The 22,209-nt window shown below is 38.1% G+C and overlaps 1 protein-coding gene across 13 annotated transcripts in view; it reads right to left on the bottom strand.

Moving 5' to 3' along the window:
• Nucleotides 1–241: 241 nt before the first annotated feature.
• The window catches only part of FANCC (FA complementation group C), a 74,234-nt gene continuing 52,266 nt past the window's right edge, over nucleotides 242–22,209 (bottom strand). For 5 of the 13 annotated variants that reach the window (XM_015849274.3, XM_085529089.1, XM_015849278.3 and 2 more), the window contains 7 exons: nucleotides 20,124–20,176; nucleotides 17,618–17,717; nucleotides 9,666–9,741; nucleotides 8,752–8,833; nucleotides 5,306–5,477; nucleotides 2,940–3,140; nucleotides 242–910 (listed from right to left, as the gene is read on the bottom strand). In XM_015849274.3, the coding sequence (XP_015704760.2) occupies nucleotides 767–910; nucleotides 2,940–3,140; nucleotides 5,306–5,477; nucleotides 8,752–8,833; nucleotides 9,666–9,741; nucleotides 17,618–17,717; nucleotides 20,124–20,176 (828 nt within the window). In that variant the 3' untranslated portion in view covers nucleotides 242–766. Of the gene's footprint in view, nucleotides 911–2,939; nucleotides 3,141–5,305; nucleotides 5,478–7,070; nucleotides 8,370–8,751; nucleotides 8,834–9,665; nucleotides 9,742–17,617; nucleotides 17,718–20,123; nucleotides 20,177–21,361; nucleotides 21,438–22,209 lie in introns of those variants that run through there. The other 8 variants (XM_015849280.3, XM_085529091.1, XM_085529096.1 and 5 more) reach the window with 7 other exon arrangements.

The following is a 22,209-nucleotide window of genomic DNA, read 5'->3' as shown; positions in this document are numbered from 1 at the left end:
ACCATATATCTGAAAACAATCCTCTCTCTTTAGGAAATTTGGGCCTCAAATAGGAGTTTCCTTATAACTTGCCCTATTCTGTCTGCATGAAAAAAAAAAAAAGGATTTCCTGAACAATAATCTCATGGAAAATAGGCTGACAGAAATTTCTGTGCCATACCTGCTGATGGAGACCTGCTATTGGCATTGTACATTGCAGAGAACACTGTCCTGTGAAAGCTGCAGCAGTGTTAAATAATCATTGAACAAACATGAAGGGAGCTTTATTTTGGACATGTTTTCAAAAAGAATTAACAAGTTCAGGAAACACTGTTGATTTCCTGAGAACATGGAGTGCATTCACCATGAATCATTAACTCTCGCTTGAGATCATCGTTAGCCACATAAAAGCAGAATTATAGAACAAAACATTTTAGAAACAACTTACCAACCAAACAATTGGATAAAATTGCTCATAAAGCCATGAGTAATCTGGGAGAAAAATGGATCCGCAGCCAGATAAACAAGGAGATGAGTAAACTGCTTTAAATGATATAGGTCTCTTGTTAAAGAAGGAGCTCAGAACAAAGTTTTCAGCTATCTTTAATACTGTTTTGTCCTCACAGTTTACATTTCTAAACAGCATGGGGAAAGACAAAGTTATGGGATATCCTCAAGAAGGAGATTTTTCTTTACCCCTGCTAACCTGCAATGCAAGACTTTCATGAAAGGCTGAAACCCAAATAAAGATTTAACTCAGTGACTGGATAGAGAAAACACTGAAAACCTAAACTTCCACTGCTAGTTTTTGGAGAAGTTCATTCAACAGCTTCACAGTCCTTTGGTTTTCTCCTCCATTATGTTTAATTCTGTATGCAGTACGGACAAGAAGGCTACAAACTTCCTTTCTCATGTCAGTTGTCTCAGTAATCTGAAGGAAAACAGAGAAATGGGAAATAATGCAATTAATTTATTAAGTGTAATTTATTCTCTATTAATTTCAGCAACATAACCACAGATCTATCCCTTATAACTGAACACATGAGATCTTCTGAAAATAAAAACTGATCTCATAAGTAAGTTTCATTATGTTCAAGCATACTGTTTTGACACATCTTGAATGAATTCAGCATTTATGAGACATCTAAGGTTCTCTAAAACTAAAGTGAAATAGAACAATATATCAGAAAGGTTTTAAACAGAAATAAATAGACAGACAATACAACCATTTAGGAGTTGTCTCCTTGGAAAGCAAAGCATGTTAAGTTCTTGATGGGTTTAGGGAGACATTTCAATTCAATGTTTCAAAGAATAAAAATATATCCCTCTGCTAGACAATGACAAAACACCACAGACAGACCCAAAGGCATAATTTTTTCAGATTTGCTGGGTTAATCTCAAATTTTACTAAGTTAACCAAAGTCACTGCCATGCAGCACAATTTGGTACTGTGTGTGGTTTGGGGTGCCTTAATATAAGAAATACATAAAATTATCAGAGAGCATAAGTATAGACATCCATTAGGTTCAGGATTCTGCACGGAGAATTTCTGCAACTTTACTGTTAGAACAGAATATGTTTTCCAGTGAGATTTTGCTGAGATGCTTCAAGAAGGAAAACAGTTTGATTGTAGCTGAAATAAAAAGCTGCTCTGAAAGTAATGCCTCCTCTTTAATGTTGGCCCACAGTGGCAGAGGAGGATGTTGATGGTATAGCAATAGAGGTTGGACCTTCCAACCAATATTCAATTACATTTTGGTGCTGTGCAACAGTTGGTAGCTGAGGGAAGACTGACATGGAAGTATGTATGAAGCAAAAGTCTGTCTCCAAATTCCTCTGCACAGAAAACAATCAACACCCTGACATTCACTGATGCTGAATAAACATCCAAACAGTGAATGTAGCACAGTGATGCAGTGGGTGGTGTATCTCAGCAGTGACATGAAAGACAAACCACATTTTGTACAGTCATGCATAGCTATCATGCCATGAAATGAAGAGCACCTCAATCAGCTCATCATTGGTCAGCTTTGCAGGAAACTGTATACAGAACTAATTATCAGTTTCAGTGCATTGGAAATTATGATAAAAATGCTGAGCTACAGCAAAGTTTGTACCAAGTTAGTCCCTGAATGCTTGCACATGGACAGAAAGAACACTGCATAAATCAATACAATGCTAAAGGTAACAGTTTCCTGAATCTCATCATGGCTGGTGATGTCAATTCTTCACTGAAGGAAAAGCTGAAGAGGCACTTTACCTCAGCAATATGCACTGTCTTTTGGGACAGGAAAGGGCTGATCCTCCTGGATTTCCTGGAACCCCAACAAACCATCATTCTGACTGCTTACCAGGCTAAAGGCTCAAACTTCCAGAATTAGACTGGAAAAGAAGACAACCTTTCTCTTGTTAACACGATATGGCCAGGCCCCATACCAGTTTGAAGACCACAGAGCACAGTGCCAATCTTGGCTGGACTGTCACACCTACCACACAGTCCAGATCTGGGGCTTTCTGATTTCCATCTGTTCAGGCCAATGAAAGACAGACTGTGTAGGCAACATTTTCCTAGCAACGATGCCACCATAGCAGCAGTGAAACAGTGGGTCACATCTGTTAGTGCAGATTTTTATGAGCACAGCTTGCAGACTTGTTCAGTCCCAGAGAAAATGCATAGGTAATTGGTGACTATACTGAAAATAGTGCTTTGTAGGTAAGAATTTGCTTAATTAAATAGTGTTATTGTGTTCTGTTGAAGTTTCCATGGAATTAAATAGACATGTCTTTCAGAGTGATCTATGCAGATTATATATCATGCTAGCTATTGTTTTTGTAGTCAAATCTTCTTCAGTTCTCCTTTGTAAGATGTAGAATATTAAATCTGAGTTTGTAAGACAGGTATATTTTACTTAAACTTGGGAGAGGGGCATGGGGGGGGAAAGAAAACAATCAGCACTTACATAGGAAATGAATTCCTGGGCAATCATATGTCCTCCAGAAGAAAAGAATAAAAAGTTGGTAAGAAGATGTGTTATAAGACACTGGGTATGACATTGTTCTGTATCTGCTACATTGTTTACAGGAGCCTGCAGATCTCCAAATGAAAGGACAGGATGGTTGTAAAGCATCATTAGATGACTGTAGACTGCTTGAGATTCTACCTGTAAGGAACAATTTCAAAGCATGCAGGATCAGGAAAGGTCACCTATGTATTTTTCCTACAGATTTATTCACTACAGATTTATTCACTAATAGAAAAGGGAGTATTTGGCAGAAATACTCAAACATTAAAAAAGTCTGCCTTTAGGCAGAAAGGTGAAGAGGGAAGGAAGGGCAGTACACACATTTCTTTCATACTGATTCATACACACAAATGTGGGCAGAATGGATCTGTTAACTTTCCTTAGTCTTTGAAACTAAGCAAGGAGGGCACAAAGCCAGGATCTGACCTTTTTTAATAATAAAAGGAAACAGAGAAAGTCCCTGAGTAGAACACAGTCAGATTTTTGCATTGTGGGAAAAAGAACAGTGGATCCTCAAGGACTCATTTCAGCATTGCTGCTAAAATCAATTAAATCCCAATGCAATCTGACCACAACTGATAAAACATTCCGGTAAGAATGCCATTTTTTCCATCTTCCTGTGTTGTTTGCAAATTATGTTTTTACCCTTTGAGTTAGCCAATAAAAACTTATTTTTACTGGGTATAAAAAACAGAAGAGTTTGTCTCCTACGCAACATAAAACGAACTAATTTAACATTAATTTTGTTCACACTATCTGAACTAAACAAATGATAAGTAAATAAATAGATAAAAAACTTAACCTACAAACATGTAAGCGCGGGGACCAGGGAAAATATATAACACTACAAACTCAAAAGGACAGCTATTTCTCAACCATGTTCAGAAAAACAACTTGTTTCAGGCAGTTACCTGACCTCATTTTTTTTCATCCCTTCTCCATTAAAATAAAATAGTCTGAAAAGGCAATAATAAAAAATCAAATACCTAACTTAAGGCATAAGCTTAGCATTAGCTGTAGGAATACGTGTCAAGTAGCCTAGCCTGTGGAAAATATTATTTTTTTCACTGTAAGTAACCCAAGAAACGATCACACTGAACTGAAATATGAGTAACTGCATGGGATCTCAGTTGAAAAGCTATTTCCTCATTGAAGTTTGTCATATAGTGATTGAAAACAACAACCTGATAGTGTAAGGGACACACAGGAAGAAGGTTTTTGGGACAATGTGATTACATTCTGAGGTGCTGGAGCTGAAAAATGCTGCATGTATATAGATATCAGCACATACAAGGTCTGTGGCTTTACTCAGCTACATTTAATGCTTGGATACTGAGTACTGTCCCAAAAGTACATTCTAAAACTCTTGTTTCTTTACTCCACGTACCTCTAACCTAAGTTAACTAATATTCCACATCTGCTCCTGGAGTATAAGAAATTAAAGAGAAAAAAATTAAAAAGTGATTAATATGTGAACTTGCATGGACAGTAGGGGGAGAGAAGGAAACAAAATATTACAAAATATGCTGGATAGTTAGATGTAAAATGAAAGCATAATGTTATACGAGTGTGATGTATTAAACTGCATTTTTAAATCAAATCTGTTTTTGAACTAAGAAAGACTAAATACTACAGCCAGATTCTGAAACTTGGCTTTGTAGATCAGATCGCTCAGGCTATTTCAGACTTGCTAACAGGTCTCAGTTCAAGACTTCATGCATTTACAGACACACAGAGACACACACCAGTCTATGCAGTACAAGGACTGAAGTTCTGACACTGCTTCATTCTGTTAGAGATTTAACATGGGAATGTAATATATTTATGCATATATGTAGCATGTATCTCTTCACTGATTTTTGACACATATGTAAGATAAATCAGAGTAGGTGGATGAGGTTGGGATGCAGGGATTTGGTGATGATTATCTTCAGCTGCTGCTGTGAATTTTCTTTTGTTTCCTTCTCAGAAGAAGCCATTGTACAAGAATGCAGAATTCTGTCACTCTCAGAGCAGTTTTATTTCTAATTAAAAGAATTTACATTATTTTAAAAGAAAGACAAAAAGGTGCTAATCTATATGTCTTTAAAAAATGGAATAAGTTTTCTAAATGTCACCAAGAAAATTCACAGAAATTAGCTTTCCACTTCTCCACTGCAACACAGATCCCAGGAGACCTTGCAAAACCAGTACCTTCTTCACTGTAGAGCTTTCATTTTTCTGTTGTATACTATTTATTTTATAGCAATGAGATATTAGCAGACTACCAACTGATAATTGCTGATTATTCTTACATTACCCACCATTGTTTGAGTCCTTTGTTGACTTTCATTCTGAGGGCAGTAGTAAAATGACAACAACCACAGCAAAGCATCAGGGGCTACAGGTGCTTTCATTAATTGGTCTACTGCAATATCCAGCCATTCTCCAAAACAAGCAACCAAAAACCAGATTTCATAAAGGTCAGCAAAAGAGCTGGAAAATGAAAATTATGCACTTAAGTGTTTAAGTTTTGTTAAACACCCTACAATTTTGTAGCTTAGCTGCAAAGAGCACTGACATGAAAATATAGATAACATTTTAACTGCTAAGCAGATTCATTTACTCTATCTAGAGGATACACTCAGTGCTATTAACACATTAATCTTTCCATAAAACAGATTATCTCTAACACCGGGTTCTAGTGTATTGCAGTGAAAAAATATTATGAATTAAAATATACATCTTAAATTATTCTTACCTTAAACTTTCCAGTCTAAGGACTGGAAAAATCATGATTTAAATACCACATTCTAATGTACTGTTGTCTTGCTTTGGTTTTCAGTTTCACTGTCTTGTTTACACAGCATATATTTTTTGTAGATTATGGGGAAGTGTATTTAGGTGAAGTAAGAGTAAAGTTTGTAAGGATAGCCGTTTCCTGACTTAAAATTCAGTTCGAAGATACTTACAATCTGGAGTCACCGACCCTGGGGGTGTTCAAGGAAAGACTAGATGTTGTGTTAAGGGCCACAGTTTAGTGGGAGCCATTAGTAATAGGTGAACAGTTGGACTGGATGATCTTGTAGGTCTTTTCCAACCTTGGTGATTCTATGATTCTGTGATTCTATGAAATACCTGTATGGGCCACAGCTCATCTCTACGCTCTCTCACATACTCATCTAAAGCAAAGTTAGATCATTTTCATCACAATTGATCCAACTAATGAAGAGACAGAAGATAATGATGCAAACCAAAGGTGGACTTGTCCTAAGCAAAAAGTTAAACATGGCATGGAAGAAGGAACAGAGAGCTGTAATTAGCTATACAGAGCCTAGCTGGAGGCCTGTATCAAGCTTTACTGGGTCTGGATAGTTTAGCTCTGAAACCCAATCAAGAAAACAAACAAAAAAAAAATTAAATATAATTAACAAGAACAGACAATTAATTATGTGTAACACTGGAAGTATTTACGACTGGAAGCATTCATAGCTCAAAGGGTAAATACATGTCCTTAGACATATGTATTACACTGCTTTTAACAGGTACTAAGCAGAACAGAATCTTATTTTTACCTAAACAGTTTAAACACCACAAAGCATACAACTCACCATGACTTTCCTGTGCCATGACAATGCCTGGTCTAGGGTCATGAAACTTCCACTTCTGGCCTCATTAAAATTTCTGCTCATTCTCTAGTGGCAACTATGTCAATCACTCTACTGTGGCTCACTTTTCTGGGATGTTATTTCTTCCAGCCTTATGTAAGTTCATTTTGTTTTAAATTATCACATAACATTTACAGTTTACTGAGGTGACCACAAATAATAAAAATAATTGAATATAGAATCATAGAATTGCTCGGGTTGGGGAAGACCTCCAAGATCATCAAGTCCAATGACAACCTAACGATAATACCTTAACTCTAACAACCCTCCTCTAAGTCATGTCCCTGAACATGAAGCTGCCTGTTTATTAGAAAAGGACAGAAAGATTTTTGCTGTAAGACTTAGTGTTTAGTGAAAAACAAAATCACTGAAAAATGAGAGTAGTGACTATGAGAGAAAAGAATATGCTGTGCAGTAGCTATTTTTACTCATCTGTTAATCTTATTAAGTAGAAAAGATACAGAATCATGAATAAAGCAATGAATGAAAATTAAATACAGTTCCTTGTTATATTAGTACTTAAGAATTTTGACCAGATCTGTTTTCTTGCCAGCTGAATGGGATTAGGGAGAAAAAATAATTGTTGCATGAGTTTTAAAGGAAGTAAGAAGATATGCTGGCAAGTACAATACTATTCAAATTAGTGCATTAACAAGGCAAAGGAGGTGAAAAGACAACATAAGCAAATAAAGGGCTAGGGAACCAAAGAAAAGAGAGATGTTTTTTTTTACCATAATATACTATGATTAATGTTATTTTCTTTGTTCTGAGTTATATTCTTAAGAAACTGTGGTCAGTTTCAAGGACATAAACATTTGACAGACTTCAGAGCAGAACAGACAAGACACAGCACTAAGATGCAGTTCATACAGAAACCAAGAAACAGGTACCAGACAGCCAGGCCTCAGAAGGAAGAGCAAAAAGCTTGTTTTTTGTTTGTTTGTTTGTTTGGTTGGTTGGTTGTTGTTGTTGTTTTTGACATCAACAAAAATAAAAGCCTTCATATGTTAACTGAAACAAAATGTATATTCAAGAATCTGCCTTTCAGAATCTATATGATCCAGGTGTTGTATGTTTCTATTAAAATACTTCACTCTTAAAATCAAAATGAAACTGGTTCCTGGAAATTTAAAGCTGTTTAATGTTCTTTTGAAATGATCACTCTTGAATCAGATCTAAACAGACTTATCATTCTTTCCTTCTTTCCATATATTTCTAGAACATTTACTACCAAAGCAGAATTCACCTAAGCAAACACATTCATTACAGTAACTATTTAGAAAACAAACACCAAAGGGCAACAGGTCAGAAACATGGAGTGTCAGCTCAAAGAGCAATATAACAAAGACTGAAATAGTCTTTCAGTCTTATCTTCATGAATAAAATTAGAAAGTTTGGATGTCAGTACAAGCCTTCAGAAACTCAGTACATCCTCAGTCATGAAACAGGCCATATCCAAAAGGCTCACAACAGGCTCTTTCCAAAAATAGCTGTATTTTCAGTGGAAGTGTTCTCCTGTTACACCAAAAAATGGGGAAGTGTCAGATCAACTTTCCAACCAATATTCTCATCTCCCTCTCCTCCAGTTCATAACATGGGCTCTGTTTTTCCACCTGATCATCTTTTCTATGCGTATTCTCACAGTACTTTTTCAGGACTTAACTTGTGATGCTTTAATGAGCCAAAACAGTCTCCTTATAAGTCCTTAGGATACTGCAACCTAAAAACAAAGAACAGGTAATGGCATTGCTAAGAAAAAGTTCTGATTGATAACTCTGCATTGGCACTCTTTGGATGTGACAATGGCTTTTGAAAGTTCTGTTTAAACAGAATTGATATGCAATCCTGAATCAGTTTTAAAGATTCATAGGAGAAATGGCAGAGTAGGCAGGCAAGTACCTCTGAAACACAGGTATATTGGCCAGATGTATGGATGCTACAAAGTCCTCGTTCAGTAAGTAACTCAAGTGCTAAACTTTATAACAAAGCTAAATTTGGCAGAAGAATATAGACTTAATGAAATGTAGTCATCTCAGATAACTTCAGTTGGCATGACTTTTCACAAATACATTCAAATGACAAAAGCTAGAAATACTGCTTACCTAATGTCCGTATCTTCTACTATAGATTTTAGTGTATCTGAAATGTGTTTCAAATGCTGCAGCCACTGTGTAGATGGCAATTCTGAGAAGGGAGAATGAAAATAAAAGTCTTAGAAGATGGCTTTTCACTTTTTAATTTGAAAAGTTTCTGTCCAGCTAGAAAATAACAATAAAATTGAACACATTAAGATATCAGTAAGGCTTTTGCTTTATTTTTATTCATTTATCATCAATGAATTAAAATTTCCTCTTAAAATTTTCCAGTTTTCAACAATGGTTTGTGGTTCACAGAACAATTCATTGACAGAGCCATGTGAGAAATTACAATTAGGGATATTCTTTGAATAAGGCTGATGTAAATTCTTGCGTAAATTCTACCTCAGTATATTAACAGACTGTGAGTAGAGCAGAAGTTATTGCTTGTGAAAGACTGCACAACACTGAATTGTATTTTGTGATCCATCTAAATGGAAAATCTAAAAAAACATATATATAAGAAAATTAAGTTTGCAGAATCTGAACAGCAGAACTCAAGCTTCTCTTGTTCAGAGACAAACAACAAGGCAATACAGTATTTTAGTACATATATGGCATATAATCACAATTAGTAGTATTATACTTAGTATGCCTTCTTTCATATCTTGTCTTAATTCCTAATGTCATAGTTTTTATACAAAAAATAATGCACTCTTTCCTTGTTATTCCTGTATAGTTTTCTTTACAGTTATACCTATGTTATAGTAACATTTAGATATTTCTATTATAAAATGCAAAAAAAGAACATTATTTAAATTGCTTCATCAAAATGCCCAGTTTAGGAAAAGGCAAAATTTAGTCCTTTTAGAAGTTATTTTAACACATATGAAGACAATGCAAGTTAGATAATGCTGCAAATGTGTCCTGAAGAAACTTACCAAAAGGGCGTCTTAGTAAAGCTATTACAAGAGGCTGGTGGTGGTGAGGGAAGTAGGCCTTCAAAGGAAATTTATGCTATGAAAAAAAAAAAAAAAAAATTAAAAAAAATTATTTTAAGAGCTTTTGGGTCAGATTTCAAAACAAGCCTATAGCAAACAATCTCAGCAACACAGTCTGAAGCAAGAGAACACAGAAGTACGTTTTCTACATATTTTTCTTCTATGCTTAAAATTAAGATTTTATACAAAGAAGAAAGGGAGATACCTATGAAAAGCTTGACTATTAAAATTATTTATGGATTGGTTATAGATTTTTTTTAAATAAATGTACTAAAAATTACTTAAGAGTGTGAATAAAATTACATCTTAATATTAACATATTAAGATATTGCCCAATAACATTACTAGTCTTTTTCCTTTAGTCAGAAAAGTCTTCATTCTTAATACACAAAGGCCAAAATAGATACTAGTTCAGTTTCACTTTTCTCTGTAAACAGACTCATGGACCATATCAAACTAATAATTAGTAACATCAACAAAATATAACAGTGTAATGTAGATTATTGCTTTATTTTTAAAAATGGAAAAGGAAAATTCTTATGATGTGACTCAGCACAAGGTTAGGGTAGTCACAGAAAACAAACCAGTCCTCTGTTTACCTGAGTGTTTGCAATTCAGATGATGTGCAAATATCTACTTGTGTAATCGTTAGATTAACAGCATCATACCTTTAATTTTTTTGTTCTGTAAGCATCCACTACAGGCATGTCCAAGATACAGCATAAATGTGCAAGTACAGGATGAACTCCATTTGAAGTGGATTGAAATCTGGCTGAACACCCAGGCCCAGAGGGTGGTGATGACTGTCACATCAAGCTGGAAGCCAAAACCAGCGGTGTACCCTAGTGGTCTGTACTAGGTTTGATCCAGTTTAATACCTTCATTAACAATGTGAATGATGGGACAGTGTGCAACACAAGGTCTATTTGATGACACAAAAGTGGAAGAACACCAGAGGGACATGCTGCCATCTAGAGGCTGGAGAAATGGGTCAAAATGAACCTCATGAAGTTCATAAAGGAAAAGTGCTAAGTCCTGTCACCTTAGACAGGAACAACCTGAGGCACCAGGACATGCTGGGTGCCACCCAGATGGAAAGCAGCTCTGTAAAGAAGGACCCAGGGTTCCAGTGAATGCCAAGTTGAACATGACTGGGTGTCCCTGTCACTAAGAAGGCTAACAATATTCTTGGCTGCACAAGGCAAAGTATTGCCAGCAGGCCAAGAGAGATAATCCTTACACTCAGCATTGCTGAAGCTGCACCTGGAGCACAGGGTCCAGTTCTGGGCCCCACAGTAAAAGAGGGACCTGGAGATACTGGAACAAGTCCAGTGTAAGACCACCAAGGTGATCAAGGGACTGGAGCACCTCTCTTATGACTGATGCTGACTGATCATCATGGAAAACAATCAGGGGATCTCAGAATCATAAAATATATTGACTTGGAAGGGACCCAGAAGGATCATCAAGTCCAACTTCTGGTTTCACACAGCACCACCCAAAATTCAAACAGTATATCTGAAAAAGGTGTCCAAATGTCCATCAGCTTGGGGCTCTGCCCACCACCTTCTGGCGCAGATTGTGTCCCCAGCCCCCAGCCGCCCCTCCCCTGATGCAGCTCCATGCTGCTCCCTCGGGCCCTGTCGCTGTCACAGAGAGCAGAACTCAGTGCTGCCCCTCCATTCCCTGTGAGGAGCTGCAGCTGCCACGAGGCCTCCTATCAGCCTGCCATGCTCTGGGCTGAACAGACCTAGGGACCTCAGCTGCTCCTCACACACCTTGCCCTCAGACCCTTCACCATCTTCACAGTTCTCCTCTGGACACTTTCTACAGTTTTATGTCCCTTTTCTGATGTGGCACTCAAAGCTGCACCCAGTGCTGGAGGTGAGACCAAAACACACAGAGCAGAGAGGGACAATCTCTCCCCTCACCCACTGGCAATGCTGGGTGTGGTGCATTCCAGGGTACAGTTGGCCCTTTGGGCTGCCAGGGCACACTGCTGGCTCAGATTCAACTTTATCAATGTCTACAAACACCTGATGGGAGGGCACAAAGAAGACTGATTTGGGCTCTTTGCTGTGGAACCCAGTGACAGGTTAAGAGGCAATGGGCATAAACTGGAACATAAGTGGGTTTCTCTGAACATTAAGAAACACTTTGTCACTATAAAGGTAACTGATCTTTGACACAGTTTGCTCAGACAGGCAGTGGAATTTCTGTCCTTGGAGATACTATAAGCAGTTTGGACATGGTCTTGTGCAAACCCACTCATAGGTGGCCCTCTATGAACAAAGGCTTTGGGTCCAGATGACTTCTACAAGTTCCTTCCAACTCCAGCTATTTTGTTTATCCTTGCTGGGGCCTCCTGTGCTTTTTGGGCAACACGCAAGAAGAGTTGGAAGCCATACTGCGGCAGGCAAACTATGACCTATTTGCCATAACAGAAATGTGTTGGGATTGCTCCCATGACTGGAGTGCTGCAATGGATGGCTATAAACTCTTCAGGAGGGATAGGCAAGGAAGGAGGGGTGGTGGTGTCGCTCTCTACGTTAGGGGATGCTTTTATGCTACTGAGACTGTGACTGGGGATGGTAACATTGAGTCCCTATGGATAAAGATCAGAGGAAGGGCTGACAAGGCAGACATCCTGGTGGGCATCTGTTATAGACCACCAAACCAGGATGAAGAGACAGATGAGGTATTCTACAAGCAGCTGGCACGAGCTACACGGTCGTCAGCCCTTGTCCTCACTGGGGACTTCAACTTCCCTGACATATGCTGGGAGTATAGCACAGCACAGAAGAAGCAGTCTAGGAGGTTTCTTGAGTGCATAGAGGATGCCTTCCTGATGCAGCTGGTCAGAGAGCCCGCGAGAGGAAATGCCCTGCTAGACCTGATGTTTGCAAACAGGGAAGGTCTGGTGGGAGATGTGGAGGTTGGGGGCTGCCTTGGACAGAGTGACCATGAAATGATGAATTTCTCAATTCATGGTGGAGCTTGGAGGGGGAATAGTAAAACTGCTACCTTGGACTTCAGGAGGGCAGACTTAAAATTGTTCAAAAGACTAGTAGGGGTAGTCCCCTGGCATTCAGTCTTAGCAAGTAAAGGGGTCCAAGAGAGCTGGTTGCTCTTCAACCAAGAATGCTGTCTTAAGGGTGCAGGAGCAGGCAGTCCCCCTGAGCCGCAAAATGAGCCAGCAAGGAAGAAGACCGGTATGGATGAATAGGGAGCTGTTCTTGAGGCTCCGGGAAAAAAAGAGAATCTACCACCTGTGGAAGGAGGGACAGGCAACTGAGAATGAATACAGAGTAGTTGTTAGGATTTGTAGAGGTGAAATCAGAAAGGCAAAAGCCCAGATTGAATTTAGCCTGGCCGCTGGGGTGAAAAGGAATAAGAAACTCTTTTATAAATACATTAACAGTAAGAGGAGGACAAAGGAGAATATCCACTCTTTGCTGGATGAGGCTGGGAATGTGACCACTGAGGATAAGGAAAAGGCAGAAGTTCTGAATGCCTTCTTTATGTCTGTCTTTAAAGGACAGACCAGTTATCCTCAGGGTACTCCACTCTGATCTGGTATTCTCAGCTGGGGAGCATGCTAAGCTCCCTGTGATTCCAGAAGAAACAGAGACTTGCTACTCATAACCGGACTGCCACAAGTCCATGGGGCCGTATGAGATCCACCTGAGAGTGCTGAGGGAACTGGAAGAGGTGATAGATGAGCCTCTTTCCATCACCTGTCAGCGCTCCTTGTTGACTGGTGAGGTCCCACAAGACTGGAGGCTTGCCAAAGTGACTCCCATTTACAAGAAATGTTGTAAGGAGGATCCGGGGAACTACAGGCCTGTTAGCCTGACCTCGATGCCGGGGAAGGTTATGTAACAGATTGTCTTGAGGGAGATCATGCGGCATGTGCGGGATGGCTGGGGGATCAGGCCCAGCCAGCATAGGTTCATGAAGGACAGGTCCTGTTTGACCAACCTGATCTCCTTTTATGATCTAGTGACCCATCTGCTGGATGAGGGAAAGGTTGTTGATGTGGTCTACCTAGACTTCAGCAAAGCCTTTGGCACTGTCTCCCACAGTATTCTCATGCAGAGGCTGGCAGCCCATGGCTTGGATGGGTGCACTCTTGGCTGAGTAAGGAGCTGGCTGGAGGGCTGGGCTCAGAGAGTGGTGGTGAATGGAGTTAAATCCAGCTGGCGACCGGTCATGAGTGGTGTTCCCCAGGGGTCGGTGCTGGGGCCTGTCCTCTTCAATATCTTTATTGATGACCTGGATGAGGGCATTGAGTGCACCCTCAGTAAGTACACAGATGACACCAAATTGGCTGGGAGTGTGGATCTGCCTGGGGGTAGCGAGGCCCTACAGAGGGATCTGGACAGGCAGGAGAGCTGGGCTGAAGCCAATGGGATGAGGTTCAACGAGACCAAATGCCGAGTCCTGCACTTTGGCCACAACAACCCCAGGCAGCGCTATAGGCTTGGGGCAGAGTGGCTGGAGGTTTGTGTGGAGGAAACAGACCTGGGGATACTGATTGATGCTCGGCTGAACATGAGCCGACAGTGTGCCCGGGTGGCCAAGAAGGCCAACGGCATACTGGCTTGCATCAAAAACAGTGTTGCCAGCAGGAACAGGGAAATAATTGTCCCCTTGTACTCAGCACTGGTGAGGCCGCACCTCAAGTACTGTGTCCAGTTTTGGGCCCCTCACTGCAAGAAAGACATTGAGGCCCTGGAACACATTCAGAGGAGGGCTACGAAGCTGGTGAGGGGTCTGGAGCACAGGCCTTATGAGGAGCGGCTGAGGGAGCTAGTATTGTTCAGCCTGGAGAAGAGGCAGCTCAGGGGAGACCTTATTGCTCTCTATAACTTCCTGAAGGGAGGTTGTAGTGAGCTGGGGGTCAGCCTTTTCTCTCATGTAGACAGTGATAGGACTAGAGGCAATGGTTCCAAGCTGCACCAGGGCAGATTCAGGCTGGACATTAGGAAATATTACTTCTCGGAAAGGGCAGTCAGGCACTGGAATGCACTGCCCAGGGAGGTGGTGGAGTCACCAACCATGGGAGTGTTCAAGAAACGTGTGGATGTTGTGTTGAGGGATACGATTTAGCTGGGAAATATTGGTGATGGTTGGACTGGATGATCTTCTAGGTCTTTTCCAACCTTGATAATTCTGTGATTTACATGTCCATAGCTTAGAACTGGCTACTTCCTTTTGAAGTAAGAGCATAGCCACAGCCTTTCAACTCTTGAAATACAGAGTGGGAATATGGACTATAGAATTTGACACCTTTCTAAACCCTACATTAGGTTTGGGTAAATGTGTGAAATACATGTATGTACCTTATAAATAAATATAATGTCCCATTCCCTCTCTAACCTTTTTTAATTATTTTGTTGTTGCTGTTGTTGTTCTGTAAGCAATAATTAATTGAAATTATAGCACAGTAATATACACAGTAATCTTAGCTAGTGTATCACTACTATGGTAAGTCTAGAAGTCTACTTATCAGGTGGAATTAGGTTAATTAAAAATGAATGATCCCTATATTAAAGTAGGTATGCATGCAGTCAATTAGCTTGAATCAAAAATCTCCTTGAAAAAGCAGCCCTTGACACAGTTAATTAGTAGCTAAGACAAGCAACAGCTTAAGTTACATATGAAAACAGTATTGTAAGGCATGTGAAAATCAGTTTCAGCAAAGAAAAACATCTTTTTGCTTCCTGTAATACATACACAGTAGTTTAGGCAGATCTTCTCTTACATAAGCCATCACAAATTGCCAAACAAGGAACCTAGGTACAGAACTTAGACTCATAGAGTGATCAACTGCTCAGGTTGAAAAAGATCTTCAAGTCCAACCACAACCCTACTACCCTAACAACTTAAACTTGTTTGGATATGGCTGATTATATTAATTGCCGTGATGTAAAACAGGAGATAAAAGTTGAAGAGTGTCATAAAATATTTATCTAGCTATCTAAAACAACATTCCAAGGTGAAAACTACTTGCAGTCCTAATGGAAAATAACCCCAGAAGAAAAAAATGTTACCATTAAATAAAAACATGAACTTTAAGTTCATAAATTTATAACTAACCTGACCCCAAATCCTTTGCTACCATCACAAACTTGAAGGAAATCTTCTACAAAGCATGAAGAAGATCATCCCAACAGTAAAACCCAGTTTTAGAAAAAACAGCAAGTTCTGACAGTGCCAGATAGGAAAAGGGAATCATTCTGCTATTTTCCAAACCTGTAGAGCTGTCAGACATGACTTGGTTCTTCAAAACACTTTTTTGGACAATTCTATTCCCATAGCCCTTTTTCAATTAAGTGTACTCCAATATGACCTTCAGATGATCTAGCCACAATCTTTTTCATCCTCTGTCATTAACAGTTTTACCAATCTTGAAAGAAAAGTTAAAGGAGGAAATTATGTCATTGACAGACATCCAGATAAAGATGGGTACCATATATATACATATGTAATTTTAGTAAAACAAAAAATACAGAGAGATTTAAATCAAGTTTAGGAAGTAATCTGCCTGCTTATTTTTGTGCCAAATTTAAGTTAACTTCACAGAAAATTCAGAAACTGTGAAACAAGGGATTTTAAATCCTAATATTGAAGAAAGCATCTTAACTAAAGACTCATAAATTAAACTGGATAAGATTCAAGTAGAGGAAACATTTAAGACCACTTTCAGAGAAATAGGCAATAACCCACATTGTAATGTCAGTAGCTGAAGGACTTTTTACCGTGAAGCAAACACATCACCTGCACAATAGGATTAGCCCTTGGGTGCCTGGTGGGTGTGGGATCTTTACTTGTTTTCTCCACCCAGTCACCCACACCTGAGGCTACACAGTGTGCTGCTGCTGTATGCAACCAGGGTGGCATAAAATTAACGTGTACAGCACCTACATATTAAGCAAGACAGCTGCAGTTTCATCCTTAAGTCATACTGCCTGAAGACAGAAGATGATAGATTCAGTCACAATGGTAATTAAAGGTCAATATATCACATGTTCTCACATGAAGGCCCCAGATTTTCTTAACTACCATCTCCCCAAGAAGTTGCAAAACTCAAAGGAATGGAAAATATTCATAAGTCTAAAACAGAAAGTATTAAATGATAATTTCCAAACTTTCAACATAGACAATGGAGTTAAAAGCAAACTAAATAAACAACTTGATTAGCATTTGAGGTGACAGTGTGATCTAATAACTAACAAGAATTTTGTTACCTATAAACAGAATAAAACCTTTTTGTGACTCCTATTTTAAACTTTAAAAGTGAGAAGCTGAAATATGAAAAGTAATCTATTTAATTCAGTTCAGTGTGAACAACGTAAAAGCCTGTGCAAAAGAAAGGATGCTGAGCTGGGAAATTTGAAGCCTTAACTGACGAGACTTTTCTCAGTGGCCAATATTAAAGGCCAGAAATTGGACGGGGATGCAAAGAGCAGACAACAGAGTGGACTGGAGATAGGATTGGGGTTACTACATATGTTTTCTTTATTCTCAAGAACTCTGCTACTGCAGAAGAAAAACAGTTTTTTGTCTTTTCTGTCAGAGACGCGTGACAAAAATCATATGAGCACACTATAACAATTTAACTGCTCCTGAGAAAACTATAGTTTGGGTTGCAGGATTATTCCAGGATAAGTTCAGGTAAATTTCTCTGGTGCACTGGTTCCATACTGTATTTCTATTTACAGGCAAAAAAAATCTGAACTAAAACTTAGCATACATGTACAACCATGGGGAACAGCATTATTATACTCATATTCAGTGACTGGTCTTATGGGTAGAATTGTTATTTTCTTGCAAAATTTAGTATTTTCTCGCTGAAAAGAAACATTAAGTAGAAGATCTTGACTAACCTGCTTGTTTTCATTCTGCTGAAGCTGAATGAAGAGCTGTATAAATATTTGTATTATGGTCATAACTTCAGGAGCTCCATCAGTTTCCAAAAGTGCGCTCCTAAGATTGAAAAATTAGATTATGACAGAGATTAGATAATTTGTCTGCCAACTATAGCAGTGTTAATGAAAGGACGTTAAACATATGTATATGTATATACAAAATGTTATTTTGTATACGCAGTATACAGACACATATAATTTGCCCAAATAATAAATCAAAAAAGTATAAAATTAAAAATCAGACTTTCATATCTTTGTTAGGTAAAACTGGTATCAGAACAGTTGGTTGACTGCAACTATTCCCACACCTACAACTAAGCATATGTAAGTGCTCTGAGGGAAAGCACTCACAGCCATGTCAGAGTGAAATTACAGTCTCCTGGAATATACTAACTTAAAGTACACATATATAAGTCCTGACTTGTCAAGTAGTGCACTCGTAATGTAGTCAGGGGAAAGAAGAAAAAAGTTGCTGATCAAATATAAAAGTTCCACAGATAAAAAATTACAGGAGGAGATCAAATTTTAATATTAAATAATACAGAATCATTGTGACTCCTTAGTGAACACCATCAGTAAACCAGCAGAAACAAAAATAACTATGTACCAAAGGCATACTAGATCCATAATTACTGCAAATTTCATTATGGATTCCAATTCATGATGCATTCCAAAGTGCTTTTACTGTCGAAATCATTGAATCTATTCCGGAGGTTCAGGAAGGTGAATGCTTTAACTGGCCCTTCCATAAGGCATAATGCAACCAATGCACAAGTGGAAGACAAAACTACATTGGCAGTCAAGAGCAATTTTCATTCTCATCTTTGAATAATGTGGAAAGGCAGGGAAAAAAGTTCAAAGTAAGCTGCCACTGAGATGTCCTAGGGTTGTTTTTTTGTTTGTTTGTTTGTTTTTTGTGGGTTTTTGTTGTTGTTGTTAGATTTTTTATTTTTTTTCCATAATGACAAAAAGATGAGAACAACTAACACACTACTGTAATGCAAAAATTTCATAAAACTGTGGGCAATTTAAATATAAGAAATAGTACACAAACTCAAGCTAGTGTGTATGGAATGGACTATGAAGCTATACAGAACAAAGCATGGCTCTACCTTGGTAAAAAAGTTGGGGAAACAAGTTATTATCTGTGAGATAAAACAATTTAGCCCAGTCAGGTAAAGAACAGGAAAAGCTATTAATGAAAGAGACGTAAGTTTTAGATATGAGTTTCAGGGTCACCTAAACTCAGCCCTCAGCCCTCACTCACCTCCATACCTTCCAATAAAATAAATTTTATTCCAGGTGCGGATACACAATACAATTTCTAAACAGCGTAATACAAAGAGCTTTCTAAATTCCTAGATGTAACTATGTCTGAAACAGCGTGCTCATTTTGAGGCACCATTTGGTAAAAATTGGAGTGATAGCAGAGAAAAGAAAAATAAACACAAACTACAGAAACAAATGGGTCTCCAAAAAGTCTGCAGAGATTTTGTCTCCCTGTACCTTAGAGTTCAACCTATGACATTTAAGGTCTGTTGGAGTTACAACAATTTTTAAGTGCACTTTTCTTTTGTAAAGTGACTGGTCTCAACTAACCAGAAAATGTTAATGCTGGAACACAGCAATGGAAAGGAATGCTACAGCAACAGCGGTCAAAAGGTTCTACTCTACAGAAGAGCAAATTACAGTTTCTAAATGAAACATGCACAGACACACAAATGTCTTTTTTCTTACAAAGGAAAACACATAGCAAAGATTATGAGTTTCTTTTTAGATTTGATCCAACAACAACGCATTTCAGGCTGATTACCAGAGTAGTACACAGTCTTTGAAAGAATGGTAAAATAAGAAGAAATACAAGCAAAGTGAAAAAACCACTGAAGTTACTAAGGATTGGAAGCCCCCATGTGGTGAACAACATAAATAGCTTCAAAATAACCATGGCACATTCAAAGATGAACTCATTGAACAGGCAAGTCAGTAATTTAGCGCAAATAAGAGCATATCTGATCTAAAAACTGAGGATTATTAATATAATAAAGAAGAAGCAACACTGGTAAGCACAAACATTATAGCTACACTCCATCTGCATGCTGGTATAAGCCAAGCTATTACAGATCATTTATAGCTTTCGTATCAAAGTAGTATTTCAACCATGAGTCTCTACTAAACTGGAAAATCAATTCTAACTTCTAAAGAGTAAAATGCAACATAGTCAATTTTATCAATAATTATTATATTCCAGGTTTCAAATAAAGTTCTCAGGACTTTCAACATTTACTATTATTTGCAGTATATTACAGAGAAGGGTACCCTGCAGTACCCAGCTACAGCATATGACACACAGAAATTATAATACTGCATATTTGCATGAAAAAAAAAAAAAAAGAAAGAAAAAGAAAAAAAAGAAAGAAAAAAAAAAAAACCAGTGTGTGATTCCTACTATACTTTCAAAACTTACTTGAAGATTTCGTTAACAATTCTGAAAATGGCAGGATGGCTTGCAGCTTGTGGCTGTTCATGAACAAATGGAAGGAAATTAGTCATTAAGAAGCAGCAACTCAAACAACTGTCACAGCATATTTTATGGCTTAACTCATGGATAAAACTATGCTGCAATTAATAAACTGTAAATCTCAAATGAACTCTTTCTATCAGATTTTCTCAGGATTAGATTCTTCAAAATCACAGATAGAGTCACAATGACACTAAGCAGGCTGATCAGCAAATTAGTACAACACCCAGGCTACAAACTGTTTATGACAACAAGCACTAAAAATAGGGAGTGGTGGGGAAAAAAAAAAAGTTATTGCATGCAATTGCTGGAAGTAAGAGACACAGATAGGTTTACAAAAAGCTTTCCTCTTGCCTTTGCAGGCAATGCCTTTTGGGTATACTTAGAGATTCTTGATACACCATCAGAATTAAATTCCAGAAATTAAATTTATCTCTTTGTCTTTAACATTACCACATATATTTTGGTCTAAGACATTTTTACAACTATTATGCTCTTCTGTGAATTGAAGAGTTGCTAAAGTAATTATCTCAGTACATCAAATTGTATGTATTTTTTAAATCAGGAAAGCTTTTTTGTATTCATGGTACTATGACACAAAATACTATTTAAAGAAAGTTATTTTCAACATGCACTTGTAAACATGCTACTTTCTAATCCCATACTCTTACATTCTAAGATTTAAGTAAGCTTTTGTACAGCACCAAGATTAAGTAACTATTTGCACACATAGTCTAGTTTAAAAACAAAACAAAACAAAACATAAGAACAAGTAAATGCTTCACATTTCCAAAATTAGAACTGGAAGATCTGATGAGAACATAATTCCTGAACAATTTGGAATGATGCATGTCTAGTAAAAAAACATTTTACAAACTTTAGAATATATGGAAGGACCAGTATTTACATATGCCTTTTATTGATAAAAGGTCTAAGTGTCTGAAGCAGCATCCTGAAGAATTCAGCATGTTTTTCAAGCTAGTAAGTATTACGTAGAAAAATATTCTATTTCATTACACATAGGAAGAACAAGGACTTTTATCTGAGATAATAATCTCAGAAATTAAGACACAAACTTTAATAGAAACTAATTAGAAGAGCTCTTAAAATAACAGCTCCTTTTTTTCTCATGGCTGTCTTCACACACTACAAATACTCAGGGGAATCTTGTTTTCATGTTTTACCTTACTTTCTCTCTGTGGTAGGGCTGTAGCTAAACTGTCCCACTGAACACATGCCATCTAGTATTCAAGAGTATTTACAGCTGGTTGCTTAGACGTGACAAACAGCAGGCAGCTGATTGCAGGGTTGGGCTCCAAAATTCCACCGTGTTAGAGGGAAACTTGGACCAGACAACTTCCAGAGGTCCTTCCCAGTTTCTAACACTTTCTGGAAACAGTGGGAAGTGAAAACAATGTTCTACAAGTCCTATGTGTGAAATTCAGTTACTTCTCTACTGTCTTTTTAGATATTCTCTCTTTAACACACAAAGCCACCGTTGCCTAACATTGCTAAGAGTCAACCAGTCACACATATCAAGATCAAACCATAGTTCTTTAGAAGAAGACCAAAATCACAGAATCACAGAATCACAGAATTACCCGGGTTGGAAGGGACCTCAAGGATCATGTAGTTCCAACCCCCCTGCCTGGCAGGGCCACCAAACATACACATTTACTAGATCAGGTTGCCCAGGGCCCCGTCCAACCGCTGTGCAAAGCTGACAAATACTAAGCCTCTCAACCTACTGTACTGGAACAGGGTTTTCTTGCAACATGACTTTGAACATAATAAAATTATTCAGGAAAGCTATCTAAGAATCGAACATAAACTATAACACTGATTTGTTGACACAGTTGTTTACAAATATGAGCTTAGAAATCACTTTACATACATATTTTTACATTTCTTATAAACTGCAAAATTCTGATGTGCTAAATACTAGTTGTTAACTCGAACACACAAACTTCAGTGTTGCTTCAGAAAGAAAGACCTCCACCCACTCATGAAATTCTGAAGAGGCTAAAAGAAT

Source organism: Coturnix japonica, chromosome Z (genome assembly GCF_054131305.1).
Source record: "Coturnix japonica strain WE chromosome Z, WE-NBRP24, whole genome shotgun sequence".
NCBI classification, from domain to species: domain Eukaryota; kingdom Metazoa; phylum Chordata; class Aves; order Galliformes; family Phasianidae; genus Coturnix; species Coturnix japonica.
This window is presented reverse-complemented; position numbering and strand designations above follow the sequence as displayed.